The sequence below is a fragment of the Spermophilus citellus genome (genome assembly GCF_964194105.1).
Source record: "Spermophilus citellus genome assembly, chromosome: 1".
NCBI lineage: Eukaryota > Metazoa > Chordata > Mammalia > Rodentia > Sciuridae > Spermophilus > Spermophilus citellus.
The window spans coordinates 272,101,997-272,119,915 of NC_138182.1; the positions used below are offsets into that span (position 1 = coordinate 272,101,997).

At 37.4% G+C, this 17,919-nt stretch overlaps 1 protein-coding gene across 3 annotated transcripts in view; it reads right to left on the reverse strand.

Annotated features, from left to right (window-relative positions):
• PRKAA1 (protein kinase AMP-activated catalytic subunit alpha 1) overlaps positions 1-14,491 on the reverse strand; it is a 38,545-nt gene extending 24,054 nt beyond the window's left edge. The window contains exons 1-4 of one of the 3 annotated variants that reach the window (XM_081280125.1): positions 13,667-14,491; positions 2,588-2,729; positions 949-1,042; positions 484-528 (exon numbers count right to left, since the gene is read on the reverse strand). In XM_081280125.1, coding sequence (XP_081136251.1) covers positions 484-528; positions 949-1,042; positions 2,588-2,729; positions 13,667-13,793 — 408 coding nt within the window. In that variant the 5' untranslated portion in view covers positions 13,794-14,491. Of the gene's footprint in view, positions 1-483; positions 529-948; positions 1,043-2,587; positions 2,730-13,666 lie in introns of those variants that run through there. The other 2 variants (XM_081280126.1, XM_081280127.1) reach the window with 2 other exon arrangements.
• Between the last annotated feature and the right edge of the window lie 3,428 nt (positions 14,492-17,919).

A 17,919-nucleotide genomic window follows, 5' to 3' on the forward strand; every position in this document is an offset into this window, starting at 1 on the left:
GGAAAAACTGAAAAACATCCCACAATGCAAAACACAATGGCCAAGAAATGAAAATGGAAGTAAAAAGATAAAAAAACAAGATATCAATTCAACTTGTGCCTGTTTCCAGTTTTTCAGGCAGAGCTTTTCTGGGGGATGGGCAGAGAAACAGATAAAGGGAATACCTGAAATATAAATGAACCATGTTAAGAAACAGTAAACTAAAAATTAACTTGGTTATTGAGTTTGATTTTGATTAAAGTAAGCATATGCTATACAAAATGAATGAATGAATGAATGAATAATATATATAAGTTTACACTGGGAATGTGAAAAATTGTTTTCTCAGTGCTAAGCACAGCTTTCACAAGGGGATTTTGTGTACCAGATAACCTGGGTATGAGAAAAAATATGGAGAGTGAGCAATGTTCAGTTTTTATATCTGTACTTATGGTACTGTTCATGATCCTTCCAGCTCTAAATTCTTTTAAGTCTAATTCCTACCTCCTTCATGGAGCCTGTTCCTACTACTCCAGGTACATCAGATTTCTGAAACCAAAAAATGAATGCAATTTAATGTGGCTAGGGTTGACTAGCAAGCCTAGATCTTTAAGTATTTAATAATATATTTTTAGGATTAATTATATCCTTCAAGATACATATTTAAAGTATTTATATATCCCAAAAGCATAAGTTCAAGGATTATGAGTTCTGGAGTCTTGATCCAACTCTGTCATTGATAAAGCATGTGAATTCGAGCAAATGTATACACTATGAGGCTCAATAGGCATATCTGTTAAGTAGGCTAAACAGGTTGTCTTTCTAACTGTAATCTATGATTCTAAACAAATATATAACTAATGGAACTGGTTATAAACTAGACCTCTTTAAACTTTTCTGACATTTGGGTGCCAGTAAGGGATAACGGGAGTTACAAAACATATACAGGATTAAATCAGAACTGCTTACCCTTCCATTTTTACAGATATAATCAAATAGCTCTCCTCCTGAGACATATTCCATCACCATGAAAATATCAGATGGTGTACTGATGACCTGGTACCTGGTGAGAGAAAACATTATCTACTAATATTAAAACATGTATATTCATTCATTCAATAATATTTAGTACACCTATAATATACCAGGTACTATGCTAGGAGCTGGGAAAACTGCAGGGAACAGAACAAATTCTTTGCTATTGTGATGTTCATAGTCCAGAAGAAAGGAAACAGACACTAAATAAATGAGCAGTATCTCAGGTGGCACAACATGCTATGAACAGAAATAAAGCAAAATCTACACAGAATGCTCAAGAAAGGCTTCTAATAAAGAAGTACTTGAGTAGAGCCTAGAGGAAGTAAAGGAACAAACTATGCCATTATCTGGGAGGAGGTGAACCAGGCAGAGGGAACAAAAAATACAAAGGTCCCAGTAAGCCTGCTTGGCATGTTCAAGGAATGGGAAGGCGGCATAGGTAGAGTAACCTGGGAGAGAACTAGGATATGAAGCAAAAGAATAACTACAGGCCAAAGGACACAGAACTTTACAAGCCATGAAAAGGCTTTGACTTTCACTTGAAGGAGGATGAAAAGGTAATCTTATGATCTGGCATTTTAGGATAAGTGGCAGCAGGGTGAAGAAGTGAGTGTGGAGGCTAAAGGCTATTACAGTAGTCCATGAAACAGATGAAAGTGGTTCAGATCAGTTAGATGATGATAAGAACTGAGAAACAGATCAGAAAGATATTTTGAGGGAAAAGATGAAATGGATGGTAGGAACTGAGAGAAATAGGGAGGTTAAGGATGTTTTCTAAGTTTTTGTCCTGCAACTAACTATTAACTGCGATGGCAAAAACTGTGGGAAGAGCAGGTTTTAGAGGGTAACAAAGAGTTCAGATTTGACCATGCAGAGTTTGAAATATCTTGTGGACATCCAAACACAGATTAAAAGTAAACAGTTCACACAGTAGTCCAGAGTTTGCAGAAGAGGTTTCAAAGAAGGATATGTGCATTTAGGGTCACCAGCATGTGGGTGATATTTGAAACCACTTTAACACATGAAAAGAGTGAGTGAAACAAATTTCAGTTTCAGCCACTTCAACAAAAACATCTGAACACGTTTCAATTGTAGCCTATATAATAAAGGAGGAGCTGAGCAATAAATAGGTTATTTGCAAACCCTACTACAGTAAGATAATGGCTTTTTGAAATATTAGATTTCTGAAATTTTGATATTCATATGATCAAATATAAGAATATGGGGAAAACCCCTTCCTAGTGCATTACCTCTAGTAAGGCTAATTGATAACATATGGAAATTTGGAGGCTGAGATTTTTACATCAAATCAATTGTTGGTTCCATAACAAAGAAGTACTAAACATTATCTATTAGAAGGGCATCTATGTGTTCAGAAGACAGGAAAGAATGAGGACAACAGTAACATGTACAAGGTTAAAACATGAAGACAGGCATAACTGACAATGAATGAAGTTAGATGAATACATGAACAAGAAGAAATTTTTCAGGAAACAGGATGAAATGTCAGTCATCTTTCTCAAAGTGATGAAAAGATGAATGGACTACATTTAATATAAATAGAGCTTACAGCTTAATTATATGAGGATGCCTGAAAAGCTTGAGGTTTTGAATTTCTCTGCGGATCTTTCCCACCACATCCAGGCTTCGAATCTTCTGTCGATTGAGTATCTTCACAGCAACTTTATGCCCAGTCAATTCATGTTTACCAACTGTAAGAGAAATAATTTTAATAAATTAGTGCCACTCTTGATTAATAATATATATTTAGATATTCTAAGAATAATCTTAGCATTCTCAGAATATACTTGAGCAGATTTAAATATTTTTTTCTCTTCTACCTAATTTTACTACTAAAGGTTTAGATGTTTAGGAGTGATTCAGGGGGCTAGGGTTGTGGCTCAGTGGTAGAGTGCTTGCCTCGCATGTGTGAGGCCCTGGGTTCGATTCTCAGCACCACATAAAAATAAATAAATAAAATAAAAGTTTAAAAAGGCTTTAAAAAAAAGTGATTCAGTGGGAAAACAAATAGTAGTTTATCTGAGATAATAAAGCTGGAAAACCAAGAGGATAGAAAAAGACTTCCTTTTTGCTGTATGCTTGTGTCCTTTTAAATTCTTTTTTCTTTTTTCTTAAAAAACTATCATACATATTAATTTGAACCTTTTATCTTTTGGTGTACAGTTCTATGAATTTTAACACATGTAAAAACTGGTGTAACCACCATACTAATCATATGATACAGAACAGTTACATTATCCCCCCTAAAAACTTCCTCATGGCATAGCCGTATTTTCCCTATCGGTAGCTTCTTGATACTTTTCAATCTTTTTTCATGGACATGTGGTTTTCATTTTCAAATATGAAGTTTTTTTAAAAAGTGGTTTTATCTTTAAATTTTGATGCTATGCCTACACAGACAATAAATGGTGATAGGATTTAGATACTGTTATAGAAGCAAAGTCTCCCAAAATTTAACTTCTGCGCATCCTTTCAAGAACCTACTAATGAATATATAATCCATCAAAACCAGTCAGGAAACCACAAAAGATGATATGAAGTCCAGAAAAGAAGTAATATAATAAGTGATAAAAATTAAGAGAATCCCCAATGATGACAAAGAAAGTTACAGATAACAGATGTGTAGAACATCTAAAAGGCAACAGATTCATATAGGAAAGCAAGAGACCTTAGATAGCTTTTGGGAACAGAGGGGTTGAAAGTACAGAAACACTGTAATGAGATTTTTTCAAAGCAATAGAAGATATGAGAAATTCAGCACTAGGTCAAAGAAAACTTGAAAAGAAAAAAAAAGGAAAGGGGGATGAGGTAATTTATTAACTCATGGAAAAAATTAAAGAGGTCATAAAAAACAAAGTATAATCTGTTGGCTTACCAAATATTATTGGCTTAGCAAACAGTATTTATCATAATTATGAAAACAATAAATAAATTTTTTTAAGTATGATATAACTATATTAGAAAATAGCGTCTACAGAAAAGACAGAAGTTAGAAAAATCTATGATAGTTGTTGAAATAAATTGTAGAAATCAAGCATATTCAGGCTGGGATTGTAGGTCAGTGGTACAGTGCTTGCCTAAAATGTGTGAGGCACTGGATTTGATCCTCAGTAGTGACTCCACATAAATAAATAAATGTACTTTTAAAAAAAGAAATCAAACACATTCTAATTTCTAATAAGGTTTTCTCCAATCTCTAGTACCAATTAGATGTGATTAAGTGCAAACTTAACTTAAACCCCAATTGGGGAAGCACGTTTTTTCTAAGAACTATTTTACTGATAACTAAAGAAAAAATAATCTCATCTCTCCCAAATACCCTCCAAAGTTTCAAGCTTTCATTTAATACAACTTATTAGCTATACAGCTAAAACAGGTCTGGAAAATGGTGACAAAAGTGAATAACACTAGCAGAGTCAGACCTGAGAAGAATACTAGAACAGAATCCATTTGAGCCTGAACACAAATTCATCATAAACCAACCAGTTGCCTACTGGATCCTATTCATCTGAACATCAGCCTAAATTAACCTTAAGACTAATTGGGACTTATCCAAAACTGTGGACATATATTCTGTCCATAACTAAGGAATTAGAATAGAAGATTCGAAACATTCTTGCAATAATATATATTTAGGTACATTTTAAGAATAGTAATCTTAGCATTCTCAGAAAATACTTGAGCAGATTTAAATATTTTTTCTCTTCTATTTAATTTTACTCCTAAAGGTTTAGATGTTTCAGAGTGATTCAGTGGAAAAACATAAATAGTAGTTTCTCTTTCATAGTTCATTCATTTGCATTATGTATTAAGATATATACCTTACTAGTTAATATTTATGGCATACCCACTTTGTACTTAAACACACTCTAACCCTCACCAATTCTGAAGACTGATATTATCAACAACATTTTACATGAAACCGAAGCACAGAACAGATTAAAATAACTTGCCCCAACTAACACAGCAAGTAAGTCTCGAAGCCAAAACTTCAACTCAGGTCTGACTCAAAAACTCACACTTTTTCCAAAACTGGAAAGTGAAATGGGATAAAATTTTTTAAAAAAGATAATCCTCAAGAAGACATTATATGATATAATAATACAAATATATACATCCTTTTAATAAAACAAAAGCTGAACATATCAAAGGAATCTTTCATTTTATACTCTCATATTTTTTGAAACAATAGACTGAACTTCCCCTTACTAATAAGAACTATTATAAAATTTCATTCTTTCATTTGACCTTTTTCTTTTATTAAAGCACAAATATAGCCTACTGAAAATATGCCTCATATCAATTTCAACATCTTAAGATAGCAGAGACTTTTTTGTGTTTGTGGTGCTAGGGATTAAACCCAGGGCCTTGTGCATGCGAGGCAAGCACTCTACCAGCTGAGCTATATCCCCAGCCCAGCACAGAAATTTTAATACATTCTCTCAAAGCAATTTAAAAGTTACCCAAAAACTGAAGTATTGTAAAAGAGAAACAAAGAACATAAAACAGAAAGCATACGAAATACATAATAGTAAGTGCAGTGAGATGAAGAGTATCCCTCATAAATTCATGTCAACCTGGAAACTCAGAATGTTATCTTAATTGGAAATGGGTCTTTACAGATATAATTACTTAAGGGTCTCAATATGAAATCATTCTGGATTTAGGATGAGTCCTATTACCTAATGACTGGTGTCCTTATAAGAGAGAACACAAACACAGACACAAAAGGTAGCCATGTGACCACAGAAGCAGAGACTGGAGTTATGCTACCATAAATCAAGGAACAGCAGGAGCCACCAGAAGCTGGAAGAGGCAAGATGCAGACTCTCCATTAGTGCCTTGCCTTGTGAGGGAATGTGGCCCTACTAACCCCTTGATTTCAGACTTCTGACCTTAGATTTCGAGAGAATAATCTTCTGTTTTAAACCATCGAGTGCACTTTGTTACTACAGCCCTAACAAACTGATTCAACCAAGTTTATCAATTTAAAAGTGCATTTTCTAATATTCACCATTAAAATTAACAAATCAACAAAAGCAATCTTTTCTGAAAACTGGCTTCCCAAACTGTACTGGACGTGCCCAAGATTTCTTAAATGGAACATACTACATGATGACAAGGACAAATAAATGTTCAGCTTGAATGATCATAATCACCAATTACTACCTTATGCTCACACAATGCTATCTAACCAGAGGACTTCTTGCTCTTGGTATATTACATTCCTGCTCCGGTGGTTTACTGCCTTTTTTTTTTCTTTTCTTCTCTTTTCTTTTTGGTACTGGGGATTGCACTCAGGGGTGCTTTACCACTCAGCTATGTGCCCAGCCCTTTTTGTCCTTTATTTTGAGATAAGGCCCTGCTAAGGTGCTTAAGGTCTCTTTCTAAATTGCTGAGGCTGGCTTCAAACTTGCACTCCTCCTCCCTCAGCCTTCCCAAGCTGCTGAAATTACAAACATGTGCCACTGTGCCTGGTGGTTAATGCCATTTGAAGTTGTACCCCATCCTTTGCAGCCCTATCAGGAGTCAACTCCTACCGACCCTTTTCCAACTATCTGTGTTTGATGGGCTACAATAATCATAAAACTAAAATTATAACAGAATCTAAAGCATATTGTATAACACACCAGGACTGGAGACTATCCACAGAAAGAGATTTCCTAAGTCTGGGAAAGGATGTTTATTGTCCCTTTTGGAGGCTATGTTTATTAACAATTCTGAGAAGTCCTATAGTAAAAAAAAGTCTCATAGTAAAGAACCTGTTAAATTTTAACTTGGCTTTTCTTTTTTGGAGGGAAAAGGGGAGCCTTTGGGCATTTTATTTCTATTTGAGTATTAAGTCCCTAGAAAAAGAATTCCAAGATTTTCTCTCCTGTGTTTTCATCTTGCTTCTTTAGGGCCCATGATACCAGCCGAGGTGGTCATTACAATGAATCCAAACTGATATGCCATTTTTGAGGCAGGATAATCAGTTCCCATTATTGAGTAGCACATCAAATCTGGGGTTGATCTATCCATACTTGCTTAAACTGCCTGTGAAGTTCACAAGAATTTTCCCAGATCTGTAATCATCAATGATTTTGAATTAACCAACGTTACTAAACTTCACTATCAGTTAGAAACCAGATGATGACTCTGCAGCACTGCCTAATAAAAACCTACTGTTGGTCTCTTTTCAGCAGTGGATGATCTTGAGAGCATCAGTGAGTACATTCTTGTACACTATTATGGCAACATGAAGAGATGAATGAAAGAGCCCAATCTTAATTTGATACAAGTTTTTCTCTCTAAAATTTTGAAACAATGCCCCAGCAGTGATGGCTGTCTTTCATAGTAAGCTTTATTCCCTCCAATTATGCATTCTTCCCTTCCCTCATTCATGCCAACAAAATCTTGGTAATTTTTATAATTTGTTACATTATCCTTATTTATAGGAAAAGAAATAATTGCTTTATACCCAATCATCAACATACTTTCAACATTAAAATTTCAGTGGCATAATACTTTTTAAAATATAGTATCTTGCCAGGCCCAGTGATGCATGCCTGTAATCCCAGCGGCTCAAGAGGCTGAGAGGCAGGAAGATCTCAAGTTCAAAGCCAGCCTCAGCAACAGCAAGGTGATAAACAACTCAGTGACTCTCAGTAAAATACAAAATAGGGCTGGGGATGTGGCTCAGTGGCTAGATGCCCCTGAGTTCAATTCCCAGTACCAAAAAATAAATAAATAAATAAAAAATAAAAAAAATAATATATATATATATATATATATATATATATATATATATATATGATCTTAATGATAAGGGTATAGTTCAGTGATACTCTGCTTGCCTAGTATATGCAAAGACCAAGGTTTTGATCCCCCGAACCTTAAAAATGTGTGTGTGTGTGTGTGTGTGTGTGTGTGTGTGTTCATAGTCTTAGAGTTTAGGAAACAACCATATTTTCATATGCAGGGTTCACAATAAACCTAAGCAGATATTATCTTATTCTCAGCCAGGAGTACATGCCTATAATTCCAGGTACTCAGAGGTTGAGGCAGGAAATCTGCAAATTGGAAGCCAATATGGGAAAATTAGCAAGATACTGTCTCAAAATAAATAAAAAGGGCTGCTAATGCAGCTCAGTGGTATTGCCTAGCACAGTAAAGGCTCTGGGTTCAATCCACAATACCATTAAAGAGAAAAAGAGAGAGAGAGAGAGAGAGAGAGAGATTGATTTTATAATTTGTCAAAGCAATGTTACTGTGACCAAGCTGGGACTTTTGATTCCAAGTCTTCTGACCTATCTACCCTATCCCACCAGCACTATGCAGTAACAAGGGAAAAAGTCTTGGCACAGTATTAAAACCAAACTGTTTTCTCAAAACTGGGCTAAAGATTCTCCACTGAGTAAACTCAGTTGCTGGCAAATTAACTACAGTTCCATAGTCAATCAATGCAATCAATGAAAGTAGTAAATTTATTTTGTCAGGAATATGTATTTCTAAGGGATTTCCCCCATTTTTTTAAATATTTATTTTTCAGTTGTAGTTGTCAATACCTTTATTTTATTTATTTATTTTTATGTGGTGCTGAGGATCAAACCCAGGGCCTTGCCCATGCTACCACTGAGCCACAACCCCAGCCCTCCCCCATTTTTTTCAAAGCTCAAAACTTGACTCTTCTGACTGTCACTATTTTACCACAGTGTTAAACAAGTACTTTATCCATGGAAGATTTGCTTGTCACCCACAGCAAAGGTTACCAGCATTTACATGTCTGTCTCAAAAGAATAGCAGATTAATCATCTATATCTTAGCTAACAACCATGTTATTACTCTCTAAGGGAACTGTGTCTAAAATATAGAACATTGTAACAAATGCTCTTCTAATCAGATATGTAATCCTGGTTCTTCTAATCAGATAAGTAATTCTGAAGTGAAACAAGATCACACTTGGGAGGATTTTAACAGGCCAGAAATGCCACAATGAGAGAAATATCTACTGAAGATATTCTAGCCACCTAACCATTTTGTTCCCATTCTAAAATTAAAAGGATGAAAATTTCACTCTGAAAAAACTTAGTGAAATAACAATACTGGAGAAGGGTGAGCTTTAAAAGCTACAGATGGAAATTTGAGAAAACTACCTTTTATAAAACAGAACATTTCAGGCATATAAAAAGGCATGCCAAATATTAAATACCACCACCAGTTTACGCAATAAAACACTGCAGATATAACTGAAGCACTGTATGATTCCTCCCAGATTCCATTCTCCTTAATGTCTCTCAGAGGTAACCACTACTCTGGATTTGGTGTTTATTTCCCACAGATGTATATATTTTTGTTACATAAGTATGAATCTGTTAAAAAAAACAAACAGTAACATTGTTTTTCATATTTATTTTAGAAATTTAATGTTATATATTTTGAAAACATGTCTGCCTACACACACAAAAGAACATATAATATCACCAGCTATCTAGTTTCCAGACACATAATACATGTATAAAAGCAGTCACACATATAAATTTGCCCTGCCTTGGGGCTGGGAATGTGGCTCAGGCGGTAGCGCGCTCCTCTGGCATGCATGCAGCCCGGGTTCGATCCTCAGCACCACATACCAACAAAGATGTTGTGTCCGCCAAAAACTGAAAAATAAATATTAAAAATTCTCTCTCTCTCCTCTCTCTCTCTCTCTTTAAAAAAATAAAAATTAAAAAAAATAAAATAAATTTGCCCTGCCTTTTAAACATAAAAGGTTGGCAAACTACATACAAAGTTTTACTTTTTCCTCATAAAACACACCTGGGAAATCATTCTCTTAAATTATATAAATTCCTCACTATTTTTCCCTTTAATGTTCTTTTTCAATTTTTTTTTTTAGTTGTAGATGGGCACAATATTTTGTTTATTTATTTTTATGTGGTGCTGAGGATCCAACCCAGGTACCGCCCGTGCTAGGCAAGCGCTCTACCGCTGAGCCACAACCCCAGCCCTTAGCTCGCCCTTTAATGTCTATTTGCAAACATTTCACTGTATGGATAAACCATAATTTATGTATTGTCCCACTAGAAAGGTTACTTCCAAACTTTTGTATTAGAAATATGGCAATGAAAAATCCATTATTCCAAACACGTGAGTACATCTATAAAACACATTCCTAGCAGTTGAAGCGCTAGGTTAATTTTAGTAAATGCTGTCACACTCTATAGAGGTGGTACCAATTTAAACTCTCACCAGCACTGGGTAAGTGTTGTGCATGTTTTTAAAATTTATATAAATCACATTCATCTGCATGTTCTTTTACAATCTGCTTTTGAGATTCACTCATGTTTGATACACACACACACACACACTCTACATATACACTGTGCACATATATGTGTGTGTGTATATATGTGTGTGTGTGTATATATATATACACACATATATATATATGTGTGTATATATATATATAATTCACATATAGATTTTTTTTTACTTAAGGGATTTTAAAATTTTTCCTGTGATTCATATAGAGAAGTCACCTATGAACCTGAAATTGCAGTTTTATGTAGAAACTCACCAATTTAATAAATAGGCTACATGTATAAACAATTCAGTTGTCAATTACACACCCAATGTACTAAAGAGATCATCTTCTTCATCCCCAGCACCACTAAAAAAATAAAAAAGAGATCATCTTCTCTAGAAAAACTTACCAAAATTTCCATATTAATTTAATGTAACAGTATCATGACTCACTGTTTATTCCATTTTTTAATAATTACTCCACCGAAGGAGATAGGGAACAGACCCCCAAAAAGAAGTAGACACTAAAATCTTAATAATCAGAGGGATGTGGGGGAGAGTTGGGCTTGGTGGTACATGCCTATAATCCCAACAACCCCTGAGGGTAAGGCAGGAGGATGGCCAAGTTTGAGGTCAGCCTCAGCAATTTAGCAAGGCCCTAAGCAACTTAGTGAGACCCTATCTCAAAATAAAAAATAAAAAGGGGGTGTTTCTCAGTGGTTAAACACTGCTGGGTTCAATCTGTGGTACCAAAAAAATTTAAAAAGACACCTAAAAAATGGTAATAATTCAAGCATAATCCTAAACTAACCTTAGTTTTCTGTTCAAACTCTACTTTCAAAATGCTACCATTAAACAGCTGAACTTTTTTTTAGTCTATAAAAGAAAACAAAACAATCACTATGAATTTATAGCCCTATTCCTCTAAAAATTAAATTTGCTCTAACCATAGGGTATCATACTGCAAATTTTTCTGCACATCAACATCATATATCTTCTGTCAATTCTTTTTCTTTAAGTTTACCAATGTGTACAACTAATTTCAAAAGCTTGACCTATTTAAATTATCTCAATAGGAATATATGGTTAATCCTATTATTATAAGAATTCTTGTCACATTAACACTGGTATTAGTTACCAATGTGTCCACTATAGTGGCTACTTTTTCCTGCTCACTGAGCATCCATGTCCTCCTTTCTCTAACCTTAATAATACCAATTTCTTTCTGTTTACCCTGTCCCCCTAAACTATTCAAGTACTTAAGAAAAAGATAACCCTACACACACACACACACACACACACACACACACAAACACACATCCAAGGGTGAGCCATATTCCTCCAATGTAATGCTATTCTCTTTCTGGTGCTTAAGCCAATAGGTACATGGCCAGAGGGACTGGATGAGCCAATAACACAAGAGAAAGGTTGGGCTTCCTTGTTATGAAGAAAGAACCAGAGAATTGGACGTTCTATTAGTGGTGGCAGAAAGCATCCCAACTATTTCACAACATAAAAAAAAAAATGAACTGGTTGAAGATTTTGACGAACATCAACTAATATGTTTATGAACAAATTTAATCATGACCATGAAGTCTATGATTTATTGAGGAATATTGACTTTTCAATATTTGAGGAGGTTGTTGACTTTGACAGAATATAGTATTTCAGAGAGGAATGTGTAGGTGGAGAAAACAAAGTTAAGAAAGAGCAGTCACTGGAGAGAAAATGTCACAGACACATCATAGATCAAACTCAGAAATGAAAAATGTCTTCCTTTCCTATATGCTGTGCCAAACATGAAAACAGACCTGACTACACTCGGGTCTATTATTAAGGGAATGATGACCACCATAATCCAAGCAGAACTCTGGGAAGGGATGAAGGCATCAAGTCTGTCTTCTCACTATTTTAGAAACATTAATGAGCATTTCTTAGTTGTAACCTTCTGCAGTTTACAACTGCTAACAATTAAAAAAAAATACCATAGTCAAAACTAAATTTAAAACTTCAAGAGCACAGAAACATCTTACTGACCTAATACAGACCAACCCTAATACTGTTATTACCCTATTCTGGCATTCGCTTCTTACTTCCTAACATTGTTGGCTTTGGTGATTTTCATAAAATTTAGGCAACTGCTTCCCTATGAAGTACAGAGCAATTTTCCAGTCCTATGACTCAGGAAGAGCAAGAGAAGGAAAAGTTCTCCTCTTCCATTCCTTAATAACATCAGAAATGTTTATTTAGCTCTGGAACAGCAAAGTTCAGTTCACTGTAAAATTTTTCACAAAGATTGTTTTTTCTTTCAAGTCAAATGTTATACTAAGAGCTTAGTTTATACAAACCATAGCTGATCATTTCCCCAAAGCCAATGCATATATTATTTTTATCAGTTCCAAATTTCCTTAGTCTCAATACCTAATAACAAAGCCAAATATTTTAAAGAAAAAAAAATATGTATGGATTACAAAGTTTGCGATTAAACTCTTTGTGCCGGAATTTGTCGACTAGAGAATAATTTCCAGGACACCTGTGCTGTTACCCAAGGATAGATGTCCAGTCAAACTACTTGTTAAGATATAATATCCTTTGAAAATAAATGGAAACGAACTGTACTAACAGACTAATAACTACTATCTGGAAGCAATAACTCTCCTACCTAGCAGGTTTGGCATACTAACTGAAAAATTCCTGATAGTTAAAAAACTGTAGGCACTGGAGTCTGCATTCGGAACGTAAACCACGTAAAGCAAATACAGGACCAGTGTGTATTCATTACTTTGCTCTGAAGAGAATCCAGGGTTCTTTCCGACAAAATGGCTATTTTTAACATACATAATTCTGCAGGCTACCCCACAGCGACCTAACGTTGGGGAGAACATTTCATACTCAGTTAACGGCAGGGGCAGGTAAGTCGTCAGCTCCTCAAGGGAACGGAAATACAGACACCCCGTGGGGCGACCGAGGCAGAGATAGGCTGGCCCCAAGCCAAGGGGGCACCACCCGGGCGAACAGAAGGCGCCTCTGGAGCTGGGCGCCGACACCCCGGCGCCCGCAACAGCTTGCGGAGCGAGCCAGGGAAAGTTCGCACCTGGAGGCATCGCCGCCGCCGCCACTCGCCAGCCCCTCCAGCCGCCGCTCCGTCGCCATGGCGACCGACCCCCACCCGCCCCCACCGGGTCCCGGGGCCGCACGCCGCGGGCTGCGCCCCGGTCGGAGCCGGGACAGGGGCTGCCCAGCTCAGAGGCGAGCCACGCCGAGCGCGGGGGAGGATGAAGAGGTGCGAGAAGAGGAAGTCGCCCGGCTCCGGGCCGGGACCCAGCCGTGCCCCGGGGGTCCTCACCCTTCACTTTGCCGAAGGTGCCGACGCCCAGCGTGTCTCCCAGGATGTAGTGGCCGATCTTCACCCGCCCGTCGTGTTTCTGCTTCTCGGCTGTCGCCATCTTTCTCCAGGAACTGAGTCTGCGCATGGCGCCGCGGGAGGGGGCGGAGGGGGTGGGTAGGGCCGCGCCGGGGGCGGGCGGGGAGGGGGTGGGGACGCGGGAGGGCAGCCGCGGAGCTGGGCCGCCGCCCTGCGCCGCCCGCCCAGGCCCCGCTGCCGGCCGTCGGGCGCAGACGCTCCCCCTGGCGGGGCGGGCGCCGGGAGAGGCGGCGGCGCTCCCATCTCGCCCCGCATCCCTTTCGCGGCAGCAGGCTCCCACCTGCGCGCGCGGCGGGGGGGCTCCTAGAGTGAGAAGGGTGGCATCCCCGCTCCCTTCTTCACCGACGGAGCCTCTGCCCGCGATGGTCTCCCCTGATGACCACTCCTGCGTCTGGGGTCGGGGTACATCTTTCCGAGGGGAAAATGAGCCCTGGGCAAGACGGCTCCGTGATGCGGATATTGCTTGTTACTAGAGCGGCGTGAATTGAGACATGGCAGGGGACACCGCCCTGCCACTGTGTTCTAACCCTGGTGTTCATTATCTTTTCTTCTCCGATGAAATCTAGAAGCCACAAGGAATTTCCACTTGTGTCTTTGACCATTTCCCTCCCGCTACTCTGTTTTTACTGTTGAGCCAGAAAGTTTCTGCTGGGCACCGTCTTGGTGGTCTTTTCCTCTGGATGATGTCCTGAAATTTCGAAATTCTCTGTTGCAAAGAGGAGGCTGGGGATGAATGTGTATGTGGGAAGAGGGATGTTATCCAGTACTTATAATGTATAGGAATTAATAATGTTAGATATCTATAACATATACTTTCACTGCACTAATAAGGCTTATAGTTACATCGGCCAGACTAGCAAATATTTATTGTACCTGCAGTGAGTCAGAATAAGTCTACTGTTTATAAATGGAACCATAACATGTTACAGGGAGAGTAAAGTATGATTATTTGTAGTAGTTTTCAAGTGAGTTTGTTATTCAATTCTACTCAAGTGTGTCATCAAAAAAAAAAAAAAGTTTATATGTTCTCAGGTTTTCCAGGTTCGTGGGCAAAAAATCGCACTCTTCATGAATGAGGATGAAAAAAATAAAAGACCAAAAATATAATTTTTATTCTCAATGAAAACTATCTAGTTCCCTGGTTGTTCCCTCTTTTTTTGTTTATGAAACCAAAATAACACATTAAGCACTGTCTGATTCCAAGGAAAGTGTTGCAGGGGAAACAAAAGTCCTTGTCTTTGAGCTTAGAATTGCACCACATTAGCAGACAACAGCATCACCTAGCCTTGAATAATCCCAAATTCCTAATGTATTATGGATTGCACTTATTTTGGAAGGTAGAAAGTTAAGAAATCTTTGATTATGATACATTGAATGGCAGACAAGAGAAGTTACTGGCTTCTTCATCTTTACCTGTTTGCCTTGTGACTTTCGGTAGCTGAGGCTTCTTCTTCTCCTTCTCCTTCTTTCTTCCTACTGGTGATTGAACCCAGGGGATCTTTACCACTGAGATATATCCCCGGCCCTTTTTATTGAATTTTGAGACAGGGTCTTACTAAGTTTCTGAGGCTGGCTTCAAACTTTATGATCCTTGCTAGGAGTACAAGCATACATGTCACCACACCCATCTCTTTTGGGATCACCAACTGTAAATCCAGTTATCTCTGGATTCTATTTTGGGATCTAAGAAACCTTAATTTCATCCCCTCCCCATCGGAAATAGCATCTTAAGTTATAAAGAACTTGCATCATGTTTAGAATTTAGCCAGGAAGTTTCTGCTATTTTTTAACCTAAAAAATAATTTTAAATTACCACAAAATACCTCAGTTCTGTGCTAATTAAATTAAGTTTCTTGCATAAGGGCAAACTGAAACTGAACTTGGCATATCCATTTGCCAATCTGTTCATGAAACTATGAAGACTTGAAAAAGTAACAATACATTTTTTCCAGAAGCATCTATTTGTTGCTGTTTTGTGTTATTGTCAGATATATTTCTCTCACAAATATAATTAAAGATTGCTGAAGAAATAAAAAGCCTAGAATCACAGATCAAAATGTTGCATAGGAACTTAGAGATCATCTTATCTGGTTTTACACAATCTCAATTTAAGCAACTTTAACTGCTTGATGTTTTGAGGATTTTTTTTTAATGTTGAGTAAAACCTGTGTCCAATTAACAGGTTGCAAGAAGTAACATAAGTTTCCTCTATTCCTTTGCTTTTTCTTTCCTTCATTCCTACTTTTAAAATTTTTATCACATTTTTTCACTCTTTCATTCTTCCATAGACCCATCCCCCAAACTTCACTTTTCTTCAAGTGTTTGTTAACTACCAGACATTATGAAATTTTTAAAACTTTATTTTCAAAAAAAAGAAAAAGAAAAGAAAGGCTTGATGCCTACCTTGAAGAAAGGTTTACAATGGCCATTCTCTGTATTTCCCTGACCCCAACCAGGATAAATATTATTCACATGGCTCAACATTTCTCCAGGGTGGAACCAAAGATATGTTAGACAGTGGCTTATACCCAGCTTTTTGACCTATCTGTTGTAACTTTACCTCTACCTCAGCAAAGTATATTGGAATATAAGTGGACAGTAGTTACATTATAGAAGTAACCTGAATCCACTTTATTTTAAAAGAGGGGAAAAGTAAAACTGTTTGCAAAACTAAGTACTTCATCTTTTTATTAGTGCAAATAAGTGCAACACTGATGAAGAAATACCAGGATGATCCAACACTGTGGTAGAGAAGTCCGGTCTCGAGGAGGAGTTGGGTAGTTGACAGCTGCTTCCTCTCTAGTTCTTCAGTGCTTCTAAGTTGCCGGGAGCCTGCTGGCTGGGCAAAATAATGGGGGGGGGGGTGACGAACAACTTGTGTACGTTGATACAGCAGGAGTGGGAGCCATTTATTGTAGGACAGGAACAGTATTTATACATTCCACACAGCTTATCTAATTAACATAAACTAGATACAGCAGTCAACCAATAAGGAATCTCCACACTTAATGGCTCGCTGGCGTTACTTCACAAACCACTCCCTCTGGCAATATGCCAGGCACCGTCCAGACTTGTTTATAGACTCTAACATTTGCCAGGCACCATCCAGATTTGTTTACAGACTCTAACACTGCCTCTTACACTTTTCTTCTTAAGTGTTACTAGACTCAAAACTACCAGTAGGTTTTACACTTTTTCAGTACCCATCTCTAAATATGTTGGCCAGAACTAAAAATTCTATGTACTACACTACTAATAGTTAAGACTAATGTTTCCTTAGCTTAACTGACGTCACATTGTAGCTAATATTCCTACATTTACTAAACACAAACTATATATTGGACAGTTTACTGCACAAAGGACTTTCAAAAATAAAGGATCACAGTTTCGGCCTTCTAGTGGCAAATAAAACTGTGATAGGTAATATAATGAAAATAAGTATGTGTTTCTAAAGGGCCTCGTGAGAGGAGGATATAGCCTTTATCCACAGAGGTCTGTCGAGGCTTGTACATGAATATTATTGGGGGGAATATGAAGAGACAATATTTTCAGTAATCTGCTATTCAGGTCCCCTCTTGCCTGGTGGTAGTTCTCTCTTTTATTCTCACTTAAATAAATCCTACTCCTTTTACTCTCACCTTAAAAAAAAGAAAGAAAGAAAGAAAGAGGAGGAGGACAAGGATGAGGAGGAGAAAGAGAGATGTTTTCATTGAAAAAGGAGGCTGAGGCAGAAGGACAGCAAGTTCAAAGCAAGACTTATCAACTTATCAAGGCCCTAAGTAACTTAGTGAAACCCTGTCTCAAATAAAAATAAAAAGGGCTGGGGCCTGGATTATGGTTCAGTGGAAGAGCACTTGCCTCACATGTATGAGGCACTGGGTTCGATCCTCAGCACCACATAAAAATAAATAAAACAAAGGTATTGTGTCCATCTACAACTAAAAAAAAAAATTTTTTTTAAAAAGTCTGGAAATGTTGCTCAGTGGTTGAGTGCCCCTGGACTCAATCCCTGGTACCAAAAAAAAAAAAAAATTAACAAAATGAGAGACAATGTTTTTTGTTTGTTTGTTTGTTTGTTTTGGGTTTTTTTTTTAAGAGAGAGAGAAGAGAGAGAATTTTTTTAATATTTATTTTTTAGTTATTGGCGGACACAACATCTTTGTTTGTATGTGGTG